The sequence below is a fragment of the Sesamum indicum genome, linkage group LG9 (assembly GCF_026168435.1).
Source record: "Sesamum indicum cultivar Baizhima isolate 11 linkage group LG9, ASM2616843v1, whole genome shotgun sequence".
Classification (NCBI taxonomy): domain Eukaryota; kingdom Viridiplantae; phylum Streptophyta; class Magnoliopsida; order Lamiales; family Pedaliaceae; genus Sesamum; species Sesamum indicum.
This window is the reverse complement of record NC_142665.1, coordinates 7,197,194-7,217,885: the sequence shown is the minus strand read 5'-3', so window position 1 is coordinate 7,217,885 and position 20,692 is coordinate 7,197,194. Positions and strand designations below refer to the sequence as shown.

General features: G+C 36.5%; 3 protein-coding genes across 3 annotated transcripts; 1 reads left to right on the top strand and 2 right to left on the bottom strand.

Moving 5' to 3' along the window:
- Positions 1-38: 38 nt before the first annotated feature.
- Positions 39-8,830, bottom strand: B73 (molybdopterin biosynthesis CNX1 protein / molybdenum cofactor biosynthesis enzyme CNX1 (CNX1)). Its single transcript, XM_011091954.3, has 13 exons — positions 8,520-8,830; positions 7,814-7,940; positions 6,347-6,471; positions 5,131-5,232; positions 4,924-5,007; positions 3,939-4,166; positions 3,540-3,730; positions 3,296-3,400; positions 2,774-3,082; positions 1,435-1,592; positions 1,205-1,311; positions 749-805; positions 39-531 (listed from the first exon to the last, which is right to left on the bottom strand). The coding sequence occupies exons 1-13, from the start codon at positions 8,688-8,690 to the stop codon at positions 313-315; spliced, it is 1,983 nt and encodes a 660-aa protein (XP_011090256.2). The 5' UTR covers positions 8,691-8,830; the 3' UTR covers positions 39-312.
- A 1,484-nt stretch (positions 8,831-10,314) lies between these two features.
- On the top strand, positions 10,315-13,961 carry BPM5 (BTB-POZ and MATH domain 5). The gene is made up of 4 exons (XM_011091953.3): positions 10,315-11,007; positions 11,679-12,024; positions 12,214-12,490; positions 13,571-13,961. Exons 1-4 carry the CDS (start codon positions 10,607-10,609, stop codon positions 13,756-13,758), a joined length of 1,212 nt encoding a protein of 403 aa, XP_011090255.1. The 5' UTR covers positions 10,315-10,606; the 3' UTR covers positions 13,759-13,961.
- Positions 13,962-14,411: 450 nt separating this feature from the next.
- LOC105170975 (transcription factor GAMYB) lies at positions 14,412-19,864 on the bottom strand. The gene is made up of 5 exons (XM_088884697.1): positions 18,880-19,864; positions 18,304-18,432; positions 17,239-17,601; positions 15,222-16,221; positions 14,412-15,105 (listed from the first exon to the last, which is right to left on the bottom strand). Exons 3-5 carry the CDS (start codon positions 17,596-17,598, stop codon positions 14,936-14,938), a joined length of 1,530 nt encoding a protein of 509 aa, XP_088740823.1. The 5' UTR covers positions 17,599-17,601; positions 18,304-18,432; positions 18,880-19,864; the 3' UTR covers positions 14,412-14,935.
- Positions 19,865-20,692: the final 828 nt, after the last annotated feature.

Below are 20,692 nucleotides of genomic sequence, written 5' to 3'. Positions count from 1 at the left end.
CAAACAAATTCTCAAGACAATTTTCAGACTCAACTGTATGTATGTCGTCAAGAAAATCAAATTCGCATTGAAAAACCATGGTCCAGGCTCCAGCACCATCTAATAATGGCATGGACCAAGTGCAACAAAACGGCTCCCGCACTTTTTGTGCCAAATCAATCATTTTGGCTACTTGTATGCTGAATTGAACAATGTTTCCATGTTTTTATTCCTGTTCCTGTAAAATGTTTGTCAAGAATAGCATGAAAAAGGCTTACAAGTTTCTTAACGTCCATGCAACAATTGACGTGGACCGTATTTACAACTCAGAAACTAATGGGAACAAGAACAACCAGTTTCCTGAGCAGCACCACTAGCCAACTTATAGCTGCGTTCCCAGGTATCTGTAGGAGCGGCTTGTGCGTGAGGAATGTGCCGAGGGTGCTTCTCTCTCTTATCCCCCTTGATTTGTTTCAATGCATGCTTAAGTGCAGGTAGCAACGCCTCCATGCACTCAGCAACAGCATTGGGATTTCCCGGCATGTTAATTATCTGATTAGAGGGGAAAGTTAGAAACACGTAGAGATTTAACCTTTAGCAACATCAAGCATCAAATCAGAGAATTTATAAAATATCGAAAGTCCAGGTAAATCTGATGTCGATCTATTTATGTAAATTTGAATTATCATACTAAGGGTGAATTGGAGGAAGAATGGCATATTGGAAAAACCAGGTTCACTAAATTAATTCAATCAGATGCTGAGCTTACCAACGTCGATCCTCTTATTCCAGCTGCAGAGCGCGACAGCATTGCAAAAGGTGTAACCTGCTCACATGATATTAGAATAACAATAAGCTATGTTATTCCGCCCCACAGAAACAGGCCCTTGAAGGAACTCGGAAAGCAAGTATTATAAGATTATAAATCTCAACCCCTTTGCAATTTTATCATAATTATAGATTGTTCTGGAGAAACATTACATTTCACATAGCAAGAGCGAGTTGAACTTAAGCAGAAAAAGTGCCATACTGAGGACTTTATGACAAATTTCATACCGAATAAAAAATCTGCGGTTACAATTAGGATCCACAGCAGACATGTCTCAAATATAATTTCAATGACCTTTGGGTATTATGAAACTAGTAAGAACCACAAACTATATAATAGCAGGAAAAGAACATAATCATAGGAAACAAGAAGCATGTCATACAGAAATCTGAGTACCTTTAAACTCTCTTGCATCATAACATAAAGCAGACCAGGTGTCTCCTTCTGTATCACTTCTTTTGTAGCTTCAGGTGTAACATCCCTTGGGGTGCATCCAGTACCACCTATTCAATTTCAATTCGTTACAGAAATGAAAATTAGAATCCAAGTTATTATCTTATCTAGGTGCCAGCTGCGTTAACATATAGGCAATAAAAATTTGCAGAAGTGAGAATTTACACACTCACCAAGAGTAAGAATGAGATCCATTTTATCAACATCGCTCCACCTCTCCAGCGCTTCCTTGATTTTTGGAATCTCGTCTGGAACAACTGCTGTTGCAGCAACTCTTGCTCCACCTAGTTTTTCCGATGATGAATTCACAACAGATACTGCTCGTGGACCACTACAAAAGTGTAGATGTTATAAGCCACAAGATCGAAATGTACTGTTAGGTACAAGAAATACAATATAAAACAGATTACCAAATGTTAGCAGAGGAGAATATGGTTTGTCCTTTGACAACTATCTGTCCTTTATTGCTGAAGGACTAAGACAGCAGTTCGGGTACCACAAGTCAAAATAAGGCAAAAACCGAAGCAAGGATGGGTTTTTTATGTCAATATGAGAAATAAATGAGAAAAAAACATTACTGCAGTTCTCTGTCAGTAAAATGCTAATTTTATGCCCAACCAGAAGCTCTTCCGACACGATATCCAACTTTTAAGCTCAAAATTTATCCAAGTTAAACAATTTGGTTGAGATTAAATAATAACTAACTTTTTATTAGATACCAATTACAACCATATTAAACCAATAATTGGGATCAAATAAACAGAAAGACCCCCACCATTCCAGAGCCAAAATATAGCCTAATCACAACCACATATATGCAGTGCCATTCAATCTGCTGAATTTTGTTGCAAAGTCTTCAGTACATCCATGATGCTCTTTCACATGGAGTAATATCAATTCTGCTCTTGTTCTAGCATCAGCAAAGTGACCTTTCTGGAATTATGATCCAGAAAGATGTATCATGATGCAACTTCTCTAATTCAGTTTTGTGTTGTCAAGTGCAGCATATTGCCTTTCTTATATTAATAACACTTCATGGTACCCACAGTTACAGAAGAACCTTTCACTTGGAGTTTCATTGACAGATAATTTGTATCTATCATTCATCAATTTTTCCTCCAACTGTTATATGCAGAGTTGTTTAGTGTTTGTTTCCAGTAAATTGATGAGCGCAAACTAAGATCTACCCAGCTCCACCATCTATGTAAGATATAAATGTAACTGCTCTTCTTCAGCCAAAAACTAGGAATGAGGGAAGAATAAAAATATACATAGTTGAGTTCAAAGTAGCCTGAGAAAAAGAGAGATGACCTGATCATTATATAAGGGATTAAGTTGGACCATCAGTAGGATTTTAGGAATGAGGACGAGAACTAAATGCTCTGGGCAATTCAATATAATAGGAGTGTATCACCAATTAGTAAGAAATTACCCACTAACAATTACAAAGTGCAATGCCCAGAGAACTATCCCATTAATGAAAACTGAATAAGATAATGAGATGAGAAGTACCTCCGATCAGGCCCCGCCCCTGATGCAACCGTGTCGCTAACAGTAAGAATAGCCACTTTAAACTCAGAATCTTCATGCTTGCCCGCAACTGTATCGCTGCTATTACTTCTTTGCGTTATACTGACTGGAATTGATGATGGAAAACTGCTAGTCCCAGTAAAACCAATTAAATCAGAAATGATAACTGCCACCACATAAGTTCCAGAAGGGATCAGGTTGCCCATGGGTGGAACTTCCAACAAGGCATTTGCCGATTTCATACTCAAAAGCCGGCTACTAATTTGGTTACCAGTGCTCTCAGCAACAAACCTGACACTCATCAACAGAGCAAAATAAATTTGTCTCCATCCTATCAAGCAGAACTAGTGTTGGACAAACTGGAAATAATGATGAATTTGCATAAACTTGTAATGCTTATCCACGCATGCAACAACCCATGAAGAGAGACAGAAATCATGTGCAGGCGGCAAGCCAGTCAGACAACCAGGTAAGCAATAATGATAAAGAAGAGATAATTCTTACCCCGAAATATCTGTAACACCATTGAATTCCCACCTGACAGTGGCACGATGGAATTCTGGACGGACCCGATCTGCCATTATTGACTGCTTAAGACGAGCATGTACTCTACCCAATGTATATGAAAAGGATAAGAGAGCACTATAAGTTTATGGAATGAACTAGGTGGTAAACGAAGAATGCGGAATCAAGAGGCAAGATAGAGATATGAAGTAGAAACAGAACAAGACTTCCAACTCCTAGAAACCTTGGAAGGTGAGGGTGCGCCCAGCCTGAAAGATGTCGAATTGTAGGAACCAGAAATAGATGGAAACAGACTAAGCAGCTAACTGGGTTTCCAGGTAAACCAAAAGCAAGAATCTTGGTATCAGCTCTGTCCTCAGTTGATCCAGGAAGGATCTCGGCAAACGTAAGAGGCTTTCCTGGTTTCATGCAAACCTGAATTGAAGATCATGCCCAAAAAGGCATTTTTTAATCTGTATTTTCTAGGGGTCCATGAACTTCTGAAGCACAAGAAAGAAGAGGGAAGCATATCTATTTAACAGCAAGCTACAAAAATAATCAAGATAAGCCACCTCCACCATGATTTTGCCTCTGTAAAATCGCAGTGGAGGCAGATCAGGAAGCAGAGAATTGCAGGCACTACCTTATGAAAATATACTCTTCCCTTCTTTTCAAGTAAAGGTTTAACAAAATCCCTGTCTCCCATTGAAACTCCTCCAGAAGTTAAAAGGATATCTATTCCACTGGAAAATGCTCTCTCCAAAATCCCCTCAATTTCTTTTTCATCATCATGAGCTATACCAAGATCAAGAACTTCACACTGCTGCTGAACCGCAGCAGCAAGGATCATGGCACGGTTGGAGTCCCTAATCTGCAGAAGTAACAGAACACCTTGATCTACTGTTTAGGATACACTACAAAGAAACTCAACAAGTTACAATTTGATAATGCATTATAGTCCTGCAAGTTCCCACCCAGTGAGATTGAGTACCAAACAGAAGGTAAAAGAAAGCGAAGCAACATTGTAAAGCAAACTAAACAACAACCAACAGACCAACTGCCTTGGAAGATGGGAATAGGAGAAGGGAGGCAAGCTAATAGAGGAGCCAGCTGCTAAAAACCACAAAAGAGATAAGCTTAAGCTGCATTTACAGATAGGAAAAAACTGGATTTTCCAGAAACATAGAAGCATCATGGCAATGTCAGATGTATGAGCAAGCATGGAGTTATCAACTTGAATCCTTCATTGATAATTGGGGGCATAAGGATACAAAGACATCCACTGACACAGGGAGGAACACGTGCAAACAAACAAACAACAGAGATATAGACCAGGAAATCAAACTATAAGAAAGAGAACTGAAGAAAATTATACAACATTTATCTATCTGAAACACAGCCTTGGTGTAATCCTCCTCATGGTCACCATATTCAGTTTCAACATGACAGGATTTTGTTGCGACGGAATAACGTTATACTACTCAAGTCAACTAGTCCACTTAACCTATGGCCTGCTAGACCAAAAGCTGATGGAGATAAGCCCTGTTAATACCCATGACAGCCAAAAAACTAGCAAGGAACCTAGATAAGCCTCAGTAAAATTAACATCATTAAAAAAATTCCACTACCTGACCACGTTTTAGAGACTCATTTGTAGGTTCAACAAGTTCATCGCCTGTGGAAAGCACTGCAATTTTTGGGGTAGGATATACCTGCATATTGGTTTTGCGTTTCAATAAGCTTTAAGAAGTTCCTTCTGGTCAGGAGCTAAAAGTTCTGAATAACAAAACCAGGGATAGAGAGACAGACACAATACAGATTTAGAGAAGGCACACCTTTACTGCTACTATGCCGGCAGTGGCAAGTAGACCAATTTCTGCAGCACCTAAACGTTCTCCCAGTTTCAAAATTACATCATCTTTGGCAATATCACAACCCTGACAACACATTTCCATAAAATTCAATGAGGACACACAAATATGAAATCAAGGACATGATTATAGGGGCAGTTAGTTACAAATATCTGATTCCAAATCTTTGTAGGCCTCTGAGGTTTCTATGTCTCTCCAGGAACACTAATATGGAGTATGTGTGTTTCTTTACATTAGAGAGCAACTGTCCTTCAGGTGTACATAGATGGATCACCTTCTAAGACATGATCCACTAATCAAAGCTTATGCCACCAGTCCTGGGGCAGAACATGCCTCTTAGTAGATGGTTTTTGTCAGAGTTTTAGATAAGTAAAGAGAGAAACACAAGACGAACATTTAAGTGGTTCCGTCATATGACCTACATCCACAAGACAAATGCCCAAAAGGCTAATCTCTTAGTTTGATTGTATAACCTCCACCTATTTATATAGGTGAATTACATATGTGCATAACATAAAAATAAGGAAATATCTCCAAAATCAAATCATATAGATATCACAAGAATCACTAAGATTTTGTTGTGATTCTTGGAGAATCAATTCATGATTCTCAACAGTTCTTATCCTCTTTAGTTGAATGACTACACTAAAATCTGTTCACTCTAACTTCCTCTAACTTCCAACTGTTCATTCTACCTAAAACTTACTAGAAGCAGCATATATTACCTTCAGTTGGAACCATCTATCTTGGTTTTAATCCCCTGAGAAAGTTTTGTATGCACTCAAAAGTTTCTCTCCACCAAATACGGTTCTTGAAGTTGAAGCCAGGGCACAAGCAACCACTTACATTTTTTACCACAACATCAAAGAATAGTTGTTATCTCATTCTCGCTGAGGAAAATGAATATCAATGTTCAAGTATTGGAATAGACACAAGAAATAATGTTAATGAAACGACTGCACTATAAGTTTAGTCACATAGTCCATCACAATCTTAATACCTTTAAGGACTCCACCATACGTCTCTTGTCAACAAATTAACTATGTCAAATAAAATAAAAAGGGCAACCACATATTTCAGTGACATTAGTTGCCATGGCTAAAGGAGTCTAATTTAATTTGTATTAGTAGAAGTGAAGTTTGATTCAACACTGGGTGTAGCAAAGTGAAAATTTTCGTACCACTGGCCGGATATCAAGTCCCTGTGCAACCTGCTTCAATATCCGCACTCGCTTTGGATCTGCACTCCCTACTGGTATAGTGTCCTCTACTTGCACAACAGCATCAGCACCATCAGGTATTGGTCCTGATCAACAAAGCAAAATCCCACTTCACAAATTATTTAGGTTGCATATCAAATTACAGACTGAGATCCTAAAATTGGAACTTAACCGTCTAATTCCACCTTTAAAGGCCCAATTCCATGTTGTTGAACCTAAAGATGAGAATAAGAGTGTCGCATGATGTGGGTTGAGTTGGTTTTATCAATTTCAGCGCCCCTCAACATTTGCAGTTTCCGGATAACCTAGCTTAGCACAGTCCAACAAGCTAGTGTAACCACATCTGCACCAACTTGTGTTCGGGTGGTTTCTGCAATTTTATAATTTTCTAATATTAAATGATTTACAGCCAGAAACTTCTCCTAATCACCATCAAGGGTATTTATGTGCTGCATACAGAAAACAATGGTACGTTGGGGCTGAATCAAATTGTACATATTATTTATTGTACAAGTAAGTTGAAGATTAACTCTCATATTTGATGATCTTAAGATTTCCCTTTTTGTCTGAAACATAGTTTTGTTAGGAAAGTAATTTTAAGCATGTGCTAAATGTTATGTAGAATTACCCAGTAGACTATGAGGACTGGATAAAGAAATTAAATGCTGTTGAGCAAATATAATAACTCATAGCTCTTTCTTCTTATCCTTATTTCATTCTTAATTTTTGTACACATTTTACTGTTTGGGATCTTCGAAATTCATACTATCCTAATCTTCAAACTCATTGCTCCATTTCGTTTTTCCCCACATCCCAAACAAGATTTTATTTCCTGAAATGCAATGTTTTACAAAACCATCCTCTCATAAGACCAATAATGTGATACTCAAAAGGACGATGTTGTAAAAGTACACATAAGCTAAAGCTGCTAACCTACTCCCATTGAGAACTGTAAGATGGGTCAAATCAGCCCCATAACTTTGGGAAGGAGAGTAGTTAACTGGAAACTTGATTTAAATATGGAGGATAAGTACACACATACATACAAATATCAATTATACATATGCAAAAAATATGTATATATATATATATCCACATGCATATAACTAGCGGATGTTATAGCTTTTCAAGGTTTATAAAATTCAAACCAAGCCCAAATGTACTTTCGCTGTTTTCTTCTCAGTAAATCTAATATATCAATCCTCTCAATGTCAATCTACTAACTGCAGCACAGGTCAGGACGGTGCGAAAAGCTTTCTGACTGAGAATGCTCGCCAAATAGATTGAATACCCTTAGAGACAAAGTTTGATTCTAAATTGTTAGCTTCCAAAACTGAATCGATGAATTTAATATGTTGAGTATTGTCTATTAAGACAAGACAGGTGAAAGCTAACCAAAAACAGTAGACCTTCAACTAGAACACTCACCTCCTGTTGTCACATATGCAATTGTTCCCGGGGTCACTTTGACGTCAATACCATCATCTCCTGCTCTTGCCTCAGTAATTACGGGATACTCACCAGGACCGTCTGAAGCAACTACAGCATACCCATCCTAGAGAACCCAAAAACAGAATAAAATCCCAGCAAAACCATCCTAGAAACACTTGAAAATTTTAAATGCTGTGTTAAGCATCAGAAAAACCACTTTCATAGACTTAGTATTTTCATAGGCTGAGTGCAGCAAAAGGCCATCTTCAAAGGACAAGAGCAACCAAGTATACCCGCCACCAAAAGGCTTACATAAAGTAAGATCAGCAACATTACCAAGTTCAATATATAAGTTATAACTAAAAGGTTAGTGCTGAAACAGGCGTATTCATCTCATTTAATTAATGGAACCCACAAAAGATAGCTCCCCGGCATACACTTTTCATCCCCATTCAAAGAGCCACGCCCAAACAGACCCACCAAGAAACTAGTAATTTTCACCCAAAAAACACACTTAAAACCAAAGAGTCCAACGAAGTCCATTTCTAACCATTACCAAATAAACCCACAACCAGAAAAATCAATCAACACAAACCCATACAAAATATTCCGCAGAGACCCCTCAAACGCCGACATCTACGTCTTTCAGAAAGAATCATAGATAACTACACAAACAGATAGAGCTGAAAAGACAGAAACTAACCTTGATAGATGCAGGGTAAGGCGGAAGCGGGTCAGGAGCAGCAACATCTTGGGCCAAGACCTTCCCCAGCGCCTGGTGGATAGGCACCGTCACAGGCGGCAGCCTTTGAGCCACCCTCAGCACTGTTTGGAGCGCCTCATCCACAGACACCATCTTACTGGCTTCACCCATTTCCGGAGACAAATTCTTTGCCCAAGCGGGGTTGGGTGGCTTTTACAGATCGAATTGAAGCTCTTTTCATTTTTTATTCCATCATGGGCTGTCGTTTTCATCCATTTATCTTTGTTTTTTGTATTTTCCCGTCGGCAAAAGACAATAGAAATCAGAAAGCCACCCAACCTAACGTACATATTCCGTGGACTTTCCACCATGAAATGACATAATTGCCCCCAATCCATCCCTAGAATTGCTAAAATACCTTATATTAATTTTTGGTATTTTTCTAAAATATCAAACCTCATACGCTATTTGTATCTATGATAATTATTACGAAATCCAATATATTTATTTTATTTTATTTTTTAGATTATTGTGTAACTAGTTATCATCTACCAAGGGCTTTATTCTATTTTAATTTTATGTCATACCAAAGTCAAAACATTCTTTCTTTTATTTATTAAAAAATAATAATAAAGCGCAAAATATCAATACATGAATGTGGCACGCAAAAATAAGATTCAATTTCTTTTTTATTTCATAACACTTGTTTTTTTTAAATGATTTTTAATTGATTATAAATTATTTATGTTTTTATAATATTCTAATTTTACACTCTATTATAATTGAAATTTTTGTTACAATATCTTAAATATTTGGTCTATTATTTTATTCAAATCAATAACTATATTTAATTTTCATATTAATCATACATTGAGTTTGTAGCCTTTCAAATTGTATTATATCAATGCTTTGATGGACTAATCAGATGCAGAAGTGGAACGGATTATTATATCACACGTATTCTTTTAATATTATATAATATATAATATCGTGGTCTGACCCATTATAAATACTGATTTTCTTTTATTATAAATACAAACTCACATCAAACAATATGGTGCTTTTCAATTTTTACGAATTAGGTATTTATGGATAAAAATATTTATAATATCATAAATCACACAATAATTCAAATTGTATCACTTTAAGATTAAATCGTCTCAATTATTCAAAATTTTAGATTATCGAGAAAAAAGGAAAAGAAAAAAAATAATCCCATTAAAATATCACTTTTTGCATATTATTATTTTGTACTTTTGTCGTGGTTCAACCCATTATTATTTTCCAAAATAATTTAATTCATCCGTAATTAAATTTTCTTTGACTCCCTTATAGTTACATACGGGTTGTATCTGTCACATTCAATGCATATCCATAAAAAATCTAAAATGACTAAATGTCATCACTAATTCTTTTGTTTTTGAAAAAATGATAATATGAAAATAATTATAATAAAAAAATAAATAATTTTGGAAGATAATATTTGGAGTATGAAAAAGAGAAGAATATATTAATTAGAATTACATAACTATTTAAAAAAAATTACGTTTTACTACTTGTAGATAATGGAAAAATACGAAAGTTAGTGGGTGGAAAAAAAATAGCTGCCAAAAATAAGGAAAATACTAAAGAGGTGATATTCCTTAATATATAGTATAGATAGATTATTAAATTACATTTTATACTAATTATAACTAATAAATAAAATTATGTCAATTATAAAAATACCCAAAGTGAAGGGTAGGTTGGTAATTTGACAATGTGTAATAATTTGAAGCAAAAAGGCGAAAATCTACAGAAAAAGCAATGAAATGTGTAGGTCGCCCAATCCGGCGACCCCCAATTTCCAATTTCTCGCCAGTTCATCTTCTCCCCACTCATATTTCCGATAACCTAAAAGAAATTCTGAAATCCAATTGAAAAACCCTAACCAACTTTCTCTATCTATTTCACGCTCTCTCAAGAATCCATCTGCCCCATTTTCACTCCATCGTTTGTCAATCAATCGTCCATATACACACACCTAAGTATCCCAATGCATTTCCCTTGAAATCATTGGAGGAAGGCAGAGGATCTCGGCTCGAAAGATGTCGGAAACGCCGGAGAAGACGCGGAATCGGAGCCCGTTAGTTTCGCCGACGAGTTCCCGCTCAGTGACCGAGACGATAAATGGGTCGCACCGTTTCGTGATCCAGGGGTACTCTCTGGCCAAAGGCATGGGCATTGGCAAACATATAGCCAGTGATGATTTCATGGTGGGAGGGTATAAATGGGCGATTTACTTTTACCCCGACGGTAAGAACCCTGAGGATAATTCCACCTATGTTTCGGTGTTCATTGCGCTGGCGAGCGAGGGTACGGATGTGCGGGCGTTGTTTGAGTTGACACTTGTTGACCAGAGTGGGAAAGGGAAGCACAAAGTGCATAGCCATTTCGATAGGTCGCTTGAAAGCGGCCCGTATACACTTAAATACCGTGGCAGCATGTGGTAAGTTCCTTATTTTTTTGTTGCTTTTCGTTTGCCTTTCCTGTATTAGCTTCAACACTGCATCACAAGTGATAAACTCCTCTTGTTTCCTGGCTACGTTTGTATCTTTTTCTTCCTTTCCTGGGGTGTGGTTCTTGAATTGTTTTGCGGTGCTTGATATTTTGAAGTTGATTTTTTGAGTATGTAAAATGTACCAATTTTAATAGCATCCACATTATATGTTCTGTTGTTGCTGCTATAGGCTGCAGTTGTTTGGTTGATTTAAATACAGATGTATTCGGTTCACGTAAATGATGGTGAACATGCATTTTCGACATGCTGGTGTCAACATTGGGCAGTATGCCTTTGTAGTTAACTTACTGCCTTTTGAGGATTTGAAGAAGCAAATGTCTTCTGCAAGAGAAATTAAAAGCAATCAGTGCAGTTACTTGATTAGGGAGTTTATGCAAAAAGTTTAATAAAGATTCCTTGAAATCATACTGCAGGATTATGCAAGAGTTATGTGTGGAATTTACAGTCAGGAACATAAACCTGAATTTGTTTATCTTGAGATGTTTTTTCCCTTTTCTCTTTTCATCTGTGCAACTCCATCAATATCCTTTAAATAGTTTAAGAAGGCATCCTTTCATTCCAAAAACTAATCCTGCATCTTTGTTTATAATTAAATTCAGGGGATACAAGCGCTTTTTTAGGAGAGCGATGCTTGAAACTTCAGATTATCTTAAAGATGATTGCTTGAAGATCAACTGTACTGTTGGAGTTGTAGTTTCTGCTATTGATTGTTCAACGTTGCACTCGATTCAGGTCCCAGATTCTGATATTGGGTCGCATATTGGTACACTGCTGGAAAATATGGAAGGTTCTGATATTACTTTTAATGTTTCTGGTGAAAACTTCCATGCCCACAAGTTGGTATTAGCCGCCCGATCCCCCAAATTTCGGTCTGAATTTTTCGAAAGTTTGGACACTGATGATCAGGAGATTATGGTATCAGACATGGAACCTAAAGTTTTTAAGGTGAGTAGATTTCATAGTTCTGATCCACCTCTTCTGATTCTGCCAGAGTAGATCTCTTACCTATAACCTGGCCTTCCTCGCCTTTGTTATTTTCTTCTTTTGCATTGGTAATTTTTTAGATTGATAAATGACTTATTGGTCCATTTCTCTCGTTGGAATATCATGCTGAAGTTATTTAATACATGACAGGCCATGCTGCACTTTATATACAGAGATGCCTTGGTAGAAGATGAGCTGATAGCATCTAGTTCTTGTTCTGCTCCGTTGATAACTGACACCTTAACTGCGAAGTTGCTAGCAGCTGCTGATCGTTATGATTTAGAAAGACTCAGACGGTTATGTGAATCTCGTCTCTGCAAGGATATATCTGTAAATTCAGTTACTCACATACTTGCTTTGGCAGACCGTTATAATGCTGCAGAACTGAAAACTGTTTGCCTTAGATTTGCTGCCGAGAACCTGGCAGGTAGTTGATTGTAGCCATTTTGTGTTGCTCACTCCTTTATCAATTTATAAATATTTCGTAATGTTTGGATTTGTGTTTTGAGTGTTTTGTTTCGTGTTTTGGAGATAGAAAGAGAAAAATAGAGATAAGTAAGTGCATGTTGAAGATAGATGGTATATTTGGATTTTTGTTATGAGGTAATTTAAAATATTTTAAAATAAGTGGTGTGGGATTTGGGACACAAAGTTCAGTGTTCATTGTCAAATCATATCTCTTTTATATATTTTTATATATAAATATGTATATATAGATATTGTATGTTTAATATTGTATTTTTAGGAGACAAAAATCACTATTTATTGTCAAATCATGTCTCTTTTATATTATATATATAAGTGTATATATATTATGTACAGAAAGTTGAAAAAAAACACACACACAGATAGGATGTAAAAACACAAAAACAAACATTGGTGTATTTTATTGTCTCAATGAATGCGAAAACATGAATTCAAACATAGTGTTTGTTTTTCTGATTAACGAAAAAGAGATTTGTATTTTTCACCCTTTTCCTTCTGTCATGGCAATTGCTAATTTGCCATTGTTGTTGTGCCTATAGCATAAGTCTTGTTCTTTTGTGAGCAAGATGTTATCATTGAAGGCTCTCTGTCCATACAGCCTCAACTCAATTTTTACTTTTTTTTTGTCTTTTAATGATATTCTTGTCACTTAATCTGCAAGATGATAATCCAAAACTGGTCATAATCTTTTCTAGCTTGGTTGCTGAATGCATCTGCAATTGTTCTTCTGCATATACTATCTTCACATGCTTTCTGTAGTATCAACAAGTTAATTTATGAAATCTTGGAAAACTGAGAACTTTTTCAGACGGTATACCATGGTCTAAGGCATTAATAGTTGGAACACATGTAATGGATGCTTATTAAGCTTTACACATTTCATTTTATTAAATTTAAGGTGTTGGGTAGTTTGTTTTAAGGTTTTCAGCTGACATGTTTGTTGAACTTCTGATATTGTTTATGTTCAAATAGTCTTGTTTATTTGCTCTCTTTGACAAGCTCTTGCTCGATTCTTTTGCAGCTGTCATGCGTTCTGATGGTTTTGAATATCTTAAAGAAAATTACCCAGCTCTACAGTCTGAGCTTTTGAAGACTGTCGCTGGCTGCGACGATGATTGTAGCAGTGGTGGTGGTAAGTCTCGAAGTGTTTGGGCCCAGCTCTCTGATGGTGGTGATACCAGTGGCAGGAGGGTCAGGCAACGAACTTGATCTTTGACTTTCATAACCGATAGCTGTTGTTTGTTCTGTATAATGAATCCCATGCGTTGTGTATCTGTAAACCATTGTACTTGAATAGCAGGTGTTTTGTAGCTTTGAGATTCCCTTGATGAAATGACTGTTGGTGATAAAAGTTGCAGGGAAATCGCCATATTCTTGCATTTTTTCTACCTGGAAAAAAGCTTTTCTGGTTATGATTCTGTCTTCCGTGCTGCAAAATTATTGTCTATTTTGTGATTAATCCACGTTATAAAACTGGTAAAGACTCCATAAGGAGACAATCTTCCTACCCATGATGCCAATTTGAAGTCATATTACCCATGATGCCAATTTGAAGTCATATTGCAAGATTGTTTCTCAATTTTATTGCGGGAGTTTGCCATGCTAGTGTTCACAAGAACTCGTGAAGATTCTTAGAAGTCACTAATTTGCTTGTCTTGCTCTTCTACAGTTCATCATACATAAAATGGGACATTATGTGGGCAATTATTAAAATGCCTATAGACAACTACTTGCCAAGGAGCATGAATCACAAGCAATTACATTCTCATATGCATTAGGTGTAAAAAACACGAGGTGCATATTATGCTATTGCTAAAATATGGCTTAATGTTCGCAGATTAATATTTTCAAACACAATGCGATTGTCACATCAGGAAAGAGAAGCAGCAATACAGTCAGGCCTCAGCTACATACTTTTCACATATGACAACGGATAATCTCATTACATGACGAACATCTTTTCTAACTAAAAGATAACAGCCAACTGCAACAATAGGAACTCACAGATGATGTTCGTCAAGTGCAAGAACAAAAATTCTCATGCGACGCCATGAGAATTAAGAGACGTACAAAATGCGCAAATACATAGCTATGAGCCTGGTAGACATCACAACCGAAGAATTGTTTCTGATTTATGAAGCCACTAGTACCTAGATAATTAAGTCAGAACTGAGAGCACTTTAGATCACAGCATAAGTAACAACTGAAAATAGAAAAATTGTCCAAAGGCATTTGAAGTTTGAGTTTGCATCGAGAGCAATGAAATGACTAAACAGTAGCCATAGCAGTCGAAGAACAAGAATCATGCCCATGGCCTTGAGCTGATGCTTGTAGCACCTGTGTCCATTTGCTCGCAATCCCTGTTCAAATAATCATCAAGAAGTGTTCATATTGCATCTTTCAGCAAGGAATGGTCCTTGGAAGGGTGTTTCATAGGAGCAAAACAGTTCGAGGCAAGCAAGAAATCGGGCCTGGAGAAGATCATCTGGTTCGTTGTCTCAACTTTTTCATCATATTGCATTAGACCCAGGTTACTTGCTTCTTTAATTCTACATCCTTCATAATAACAAAGGAACAACATTAGAAAACCAGATCCAAAGAGGAAAAGTAAAGCAATAAGGTTAGCAAGGAGACTTAAGTAAACAAATCATGTATAAACCAAATATTTGGACCTGGCATGGTCTCTGCAGAATGGAGGTCATCCAATGAATTCCCACTGAATACAGATGAAGAAGAATGACCTAAAGGAGAGAGCTGTTCATCATATGCTTCCCATTCTGTTTCATGAAGATCATGTGTTGAGTTAGCCATCATAGCGGCTTCCACAGTGGAAGCACGTGAAGTATGCTGGCAATCATCGATCTTTGAGTTCTTCATAGTTTCTGATTCATAGAGAACAGCATCCAACAGGCCGCTGTTTTGGGGTGACAGATTACATGACTGCGTGTGTTCAGTTGGAGGGGTTTGGATTAAAATGTCGACAGACTCGAAGCAAGGCAGTGGGGAAGAGGGTGAGGGTGAGCCCCAACTACCCATTTGAGTTTGGAGTGAAGGGAGCTCCAGCTTCATTGCCCAAGCAGGCTCCGAAGAAGGGGTGCCATTTAAAACGGCATGGCTGCCAGGAATTAAACTTGAGGATGTTGCATGGTCAGAAGTAGAACTGTGATCATATGGAGAGGAGTACACAAAAGATTGAGCAATCTGCAAAGAACCATCACTTTGGTATTGACTCCCACCTGTTAGAGCATTACCAATAGCAGTATTTAAACTTGGGAAAAATGATTCTGATCCACGAAGGCGTTTGGATGGATGGACAGTCGAGAGCAAAGACTTGTTAGGGTAAGAAGAGTGGAGACCTTGTGCTAGCAGGCTACTTGCAGGAATATCAAGCAAACTGCCAGCAGGAATGTCAAGAAGCGCCGGTGAATATAACTGCTGATTCAGTTCCAAATTTTTAAATTCTACAGCTGGAATCTCGAAGTTGTTGACTGGCATGAAGTCAGGATGGTGCACTTCCGCAGATGAGAAAGTATTCATATTGTCACTAGGTTGTTTCTCTGTCATTGCTTGCATACAGATATCAGGTGGATAGATTGGTAAGCCTGCACGTTGCCTTCTTTTGATTCTAGTATTCCAGTAATTCTTGATCTCATTATCTGTGCGGCCAGGCAACTGAGTAGGAAAGAAACAAAAAAGAGAAAAGAGTGATAAGTGAGTGTGAAAAAGTAAATTTGCAGGAACAGAAAATACTTAGCATTGTAGCTCTTCTAAGGATATTAAGCAATGATTCTTCATTCGTTTATTGCACTACATCAGTGTAAATCCTTTGCTACATAAAGAGCTAAGTAATTGCATGATACAAGATTGGAAAAATCAACACACAATTACACACTCCAATGATGCATGCAGTCAAAACTGGCAGAATTTCTTCCTACTTATCAGAACCCCGAGTCGGACTCTGGAGGGAACACCAAATACAAAATGCAATTGCTCTCAGATTAGAAAACAGGCATTTTATATCCAAGTCCGAAAATGGTCATGTTAACAGGATCGGTATCAACAATATCAAACAAGTGGTCTCAAGAAGCTAACACCCAGGAATAGTCAAGGAACTGGAAAGCAATATTATTCCTATAGAGGAACTTCCACTATAAGAAATGACAAATAGAACAACTTCGGAGCAAATGATTTCCTCACCTAGAATTGTTACATTTATCATCTCATAAACACATAATGTATGCATATAATAACTCATTCCTATCTCATAGAAGCATAGTGTAAAACATAAGAGCACTTTTAGACATTCCTTTAAATTCAAAAGAAAGGCACTTCTCCACTTAATATTTTAGGACAAGACATTTCCTGATCACAGGGGTGTACTCTAATAAGTACTACTTCATGCCTCTAGCTTGTTGGTAGGATAGCTTACAGGAGATAAGAATATTTGGAAATAAGCTCAGTTGTTGCACAGCTATAGTGCATTGCACCTTTTTCAAGCAAATTGATATCCTGAAGCATCCATTTTTAACAGAAAAAGATAAATCTTTTGACCCATATTCCATTATGAGAATAGAAATTATTACAATCTTAACTACTATGCAGAAAAATCAGACATGTCTGTTTGCAGTTACATGCTGTGTAAGAAATGGACTGGCTGAATGCAAAAGCACAGAGACCATGAGTGCACACCTCAGCAGCCATTCTAGCCCATTTATTTCCCATCTTGGCATGAAGTTCAATTATACGGCGTTCCTCCTCAGGTGTGAATGCACCTTTCTTTAGATCTGGTCTAAGGTGATTTGCCCATCTCAAACGACAACTTTTTCCACAGCGGGCAAGCCCTGAGTGTTTCTGAACTGCATTCCAGTTCCCCTCTCCATGCTTGGTAACATATTCAACTAAAATTGCGTCTTCTGCAGAAGTCCATGGACCTTTCTTAAGTGGACCATTTCCTCCCACATTTCCTCCACTGTTAGCATCATCAACTGATGGTGAATCTACACCATTGTTCGGCATCATCCTCTCATCACTTTCACTTGTCATACTCATCTCCTACTTTGTCAAACAACCAAGAAAAATCCATTACAGCATGCAAGACAGGAAACAGAAGAAAGCGCAAAGTTATCCAATGGAACCAGAATGCATTGCAGTCAAAAATATCCAATCACATTTTCTTTTGAAATGCAGAACAAACTACAATTTTAGGAAAGATACAACAATTATAGAAAATGACGTACGACATTTATTGATGTAAACAGTAAAGCCGCACACACATTATGAAATATAATGGAGAGTACATGTCATGAATCCAAATTCTTTGACGGACCAATCGCATTCCAGGAGATCCTACACCCATCTAGACCACTTCATATATCATGTAATCAAAACCCAAACAAAGGACACAAAATTAAATTTCCCCATAACTCTTACAGTTATCAATCCACTCAAACTTCCCAAACATGTGCAGAGGAACCAGAAGACATATAAGCGACCATGTTAAAACGGAATATAGGCTACATACAACAAACGGCACACTCCAGGTGAGATATTTGACTAACAAGAATTAAAAGCACATCTTCACCGTCTTTCATGATTTACAAAGGAAATAAACCCAATGATGATTCTTAGCATTTGAACACAAACACTACACTTAAACGATCAATTTTGAGTGTGACATACGCCAATCATGACTGTTTGCCTAAACAGATAAAAGACTTTAAATTCCTCAATGAACAAATATTTCCAAAAACTCACCGCTAGTTTGCATTATTTCTGGCTGAAGAGCAATTGTCCAATATGCATTACAAGATCTCACAAGCAATATCTAAAGAACAACACTAATCCTTTACTTCTGCACCGCACTACATTCGCTCAGAACCAAAGCTTCATACAGTTGAGCAAAAAAAGAAAATTACTATTTGATAAAGAATATCTATAGAAAAGAATTATCAAAGACCACATGCATGCCAAGCCAAGGGCTCATATAATTTAGCAGAAATAAGAAACAATATTAGTGAATCAGAACCCATAAGTAATTGAACGTTTCCAATAAAATAGTCATAATCCATTAAAAAGTTGTCAAAGAGTGGGTAATTTTTTAAATAACATGCTATTAGTTCCAAACTTTAGATCAGCCATGCACAAGATCTCAACATCCCGAAATTACTAGTCTGCCAAATAATTTATGGGCAGTGAATAAACAGAAATTCCCGTCTGCGTTCACATAAAAATGGGATGTATTCACACAAAACCACGCACATGCAAATCATTAACTGAAATCAAAAGAAGCAATAATGTCTTAACTAATACTTTCTCATGCACATTTACTACCTTGATGCAACTTTGAATCAACTTCTGCTGAAGCAAATAATCAGTCTCTCAAAAGCTTAGAATCATACCCAAGAACCCAGATTTTCTTTTTCTGGCAAAGGGAATTTTCTTATATCAGAATAAAGAAAGAAAAAGAAAATAAGAATCTGAGAAACTCAAGGAAAACGGAAAAATGCCTCAAAATCAAATCTGGGCCAAATTATACTTACGAACACAACAAAATCAAATACCAGCTGAAATTTGTTGACGGGCACGCAGAATCAGAACAATGAGAACTGAAAAACCAAAAAAAACCTTAATTCTTGTTCCCTTTTCTTTTGTCCTTTTTAAAGATTTAGAAACTGAAATGAAATAACAAGAAAATCCAGGAAACCCTATTGTGTGATCAGTGAAGAATAGATGAAAATGACACCAAGATCCACTTATTCACATATATATAGAGAGAGAAAGATAGATATAGAGAGAGTGACTGAAACTTAAGATAGATAGAGGAGAGAGAGAGAGAGAGAGAGAGAGAGAGAGAGAGAGAGAGAGGTATGAGCTGATGGGATATTAAATTTGAAAGAATAAAAACCAAAAAAAAGAAGAAGGAAAAACCCAATATAGAGATTATAGATGGCAAGAGATGAGAGAAACTAGATGAGAGATTTAAGGGCTGAGAAACACCTCATTTTACATCAATTTTGCAGCAGCACCACAGCAAAACACAAACACATACACAGACACACTCACTCACAACTCCAACTCTCCCCCCTTCACTTCTCCTGTAGCCATTTTCATGTTCTCTTTGATTCTACTATGCGTTGGTTAAACTCCATCCAACCATCCCAACATCACTCTCCCTCTCTCTCATTCTGTGTGTGTTCTGTGAGAGAGAAAGAACTCAGAACCAGCTAGCAGAAAGCCTAAATTTCTGCCATTTATATGAGGGAGAAAGCGAGCAGGGTGAAGGTGGGGGTGGGTACGAGGGGGGGTGGGGTAAGGTTGCCAAACTTATGGTGGAATTAAGAAAAGATTAGAAGTTTCAATAAGCAACTGCTAACCTAATACTTATAGCTTTCATCATACACAAAAAGTACAACCCTTACAGCACATCGTACTTCTCTATTTATATGTTCATTAACTAAGTCCAAAACTCAATTTACATTAATATTTTAACTCATATGATATTACAATGTTTTATAACTCCCATAATATGTTTTTAATAACTTATAAATATTAAATTACATTTTAAAATAAAAATTTAGAATATTTTGATAAAATAAATGTATAGTATTCATAATGATAATTTTATTATTAATATCATCAAAATTGACAGAATACACAAAAAAATTTAAAAATCAATTGCCAACTACTTACTCTTTTCCTAAAAGAGTTAATAAGTATAAATTCTTTTTTTTAAGATAAAAAGGACAAATAATTTTTTTTATTTAATTTACAAACTTTCGAACATTTTATAATATATTTTAAAAAATTTATAAGCTCACCCCAAATTCCCTCTTAGGTAGGTCTCATACCCCAAAATTATTTGAATCTCCAAAATTAACAATGAGTTTTTTTTTTAAAGTTTGACATAATTATAAATATACATTTAATTTGAAGGTCTAAAATTATCAAAGTTTCCAGTATTTTTTATTTTTTTAAATATAAAAAATCAGATGAAATGGATAAAATATTTTGAAAATTTTATATAAAATAGAGTATCCATCTAATCCATACAAAATATCAAAATATTTAAAAAATAGATAAAATTATAATTTATAATTCACAAAAATATTTTGGTCAGTTCAGAAAAAAAAAAAAATGAAAACTT

Bases quoted from the DNA above. Each gene is read 5' to 3' on its own strand.
- LOC105170975 (XM_088884697.1), bottom strand. From the start codon at position 17,598: ATGAGTATGACAAGTGAAAGTGATGAGAGGATGATGCCGAACAATGGT. The intron at 16,222-17,238 runs GTGTGCACTCAT...TTTCCTACTCAG, and splicing joins GGGCTAGAATGGCTGCTGAG to TTGCCTGGCCGCACAGATAA. The intron at 15,106-15,221 runs GTCCAAATATTT...GTTATTATGAAG, and splicing joins TTCTGCAGAGACCATGCCAG to GATGTAGAATTAAAGAAGCA.
- B73 (XM_011091954.3), bottom strand. From the start codon at position 8,690: ATGGGTGAAGCCAGTAAGATGGTGTCTGTGGATGAGGCGCTCCAAACA. The intron at 7,941-8,519 runs GTTAGTTTCTGT...TGGGTTCTCTAG, and splicing joins CTTACCCTGCATCTATCAAG to GATGGGTATGCTGTAGTTGC. The intron at 5,233-6,346 runs GTACGAAAATTT...ATGTGTTGTCAG, and splicing joins GACTTGATATCCGGCCAGTG to GGTTGTGATATTGCCAAAGA.
- BPM5 (XM_011091953.3), top strand. From the start codon at position 10,607: ATGTCGGAAACGCCGGAGAAGACGCGGAATCGGAGCCCGTTAGTTTCG. The intron at 11,008-11,678 runs GTAAGTTCCTTA...AATTAAATTCAG, and splicing joins AAATACCGTGGCAGCATGTG to GGGATACAAGCGCTTTTTTA. The intron at 12,491-13,570 runs GTAGTTGATTGT...ATTCTTTTGCAG, and splicing joins TGCTGCCGAGAACCTGGCAG to CTGTCATGCGTTCTGATGGT.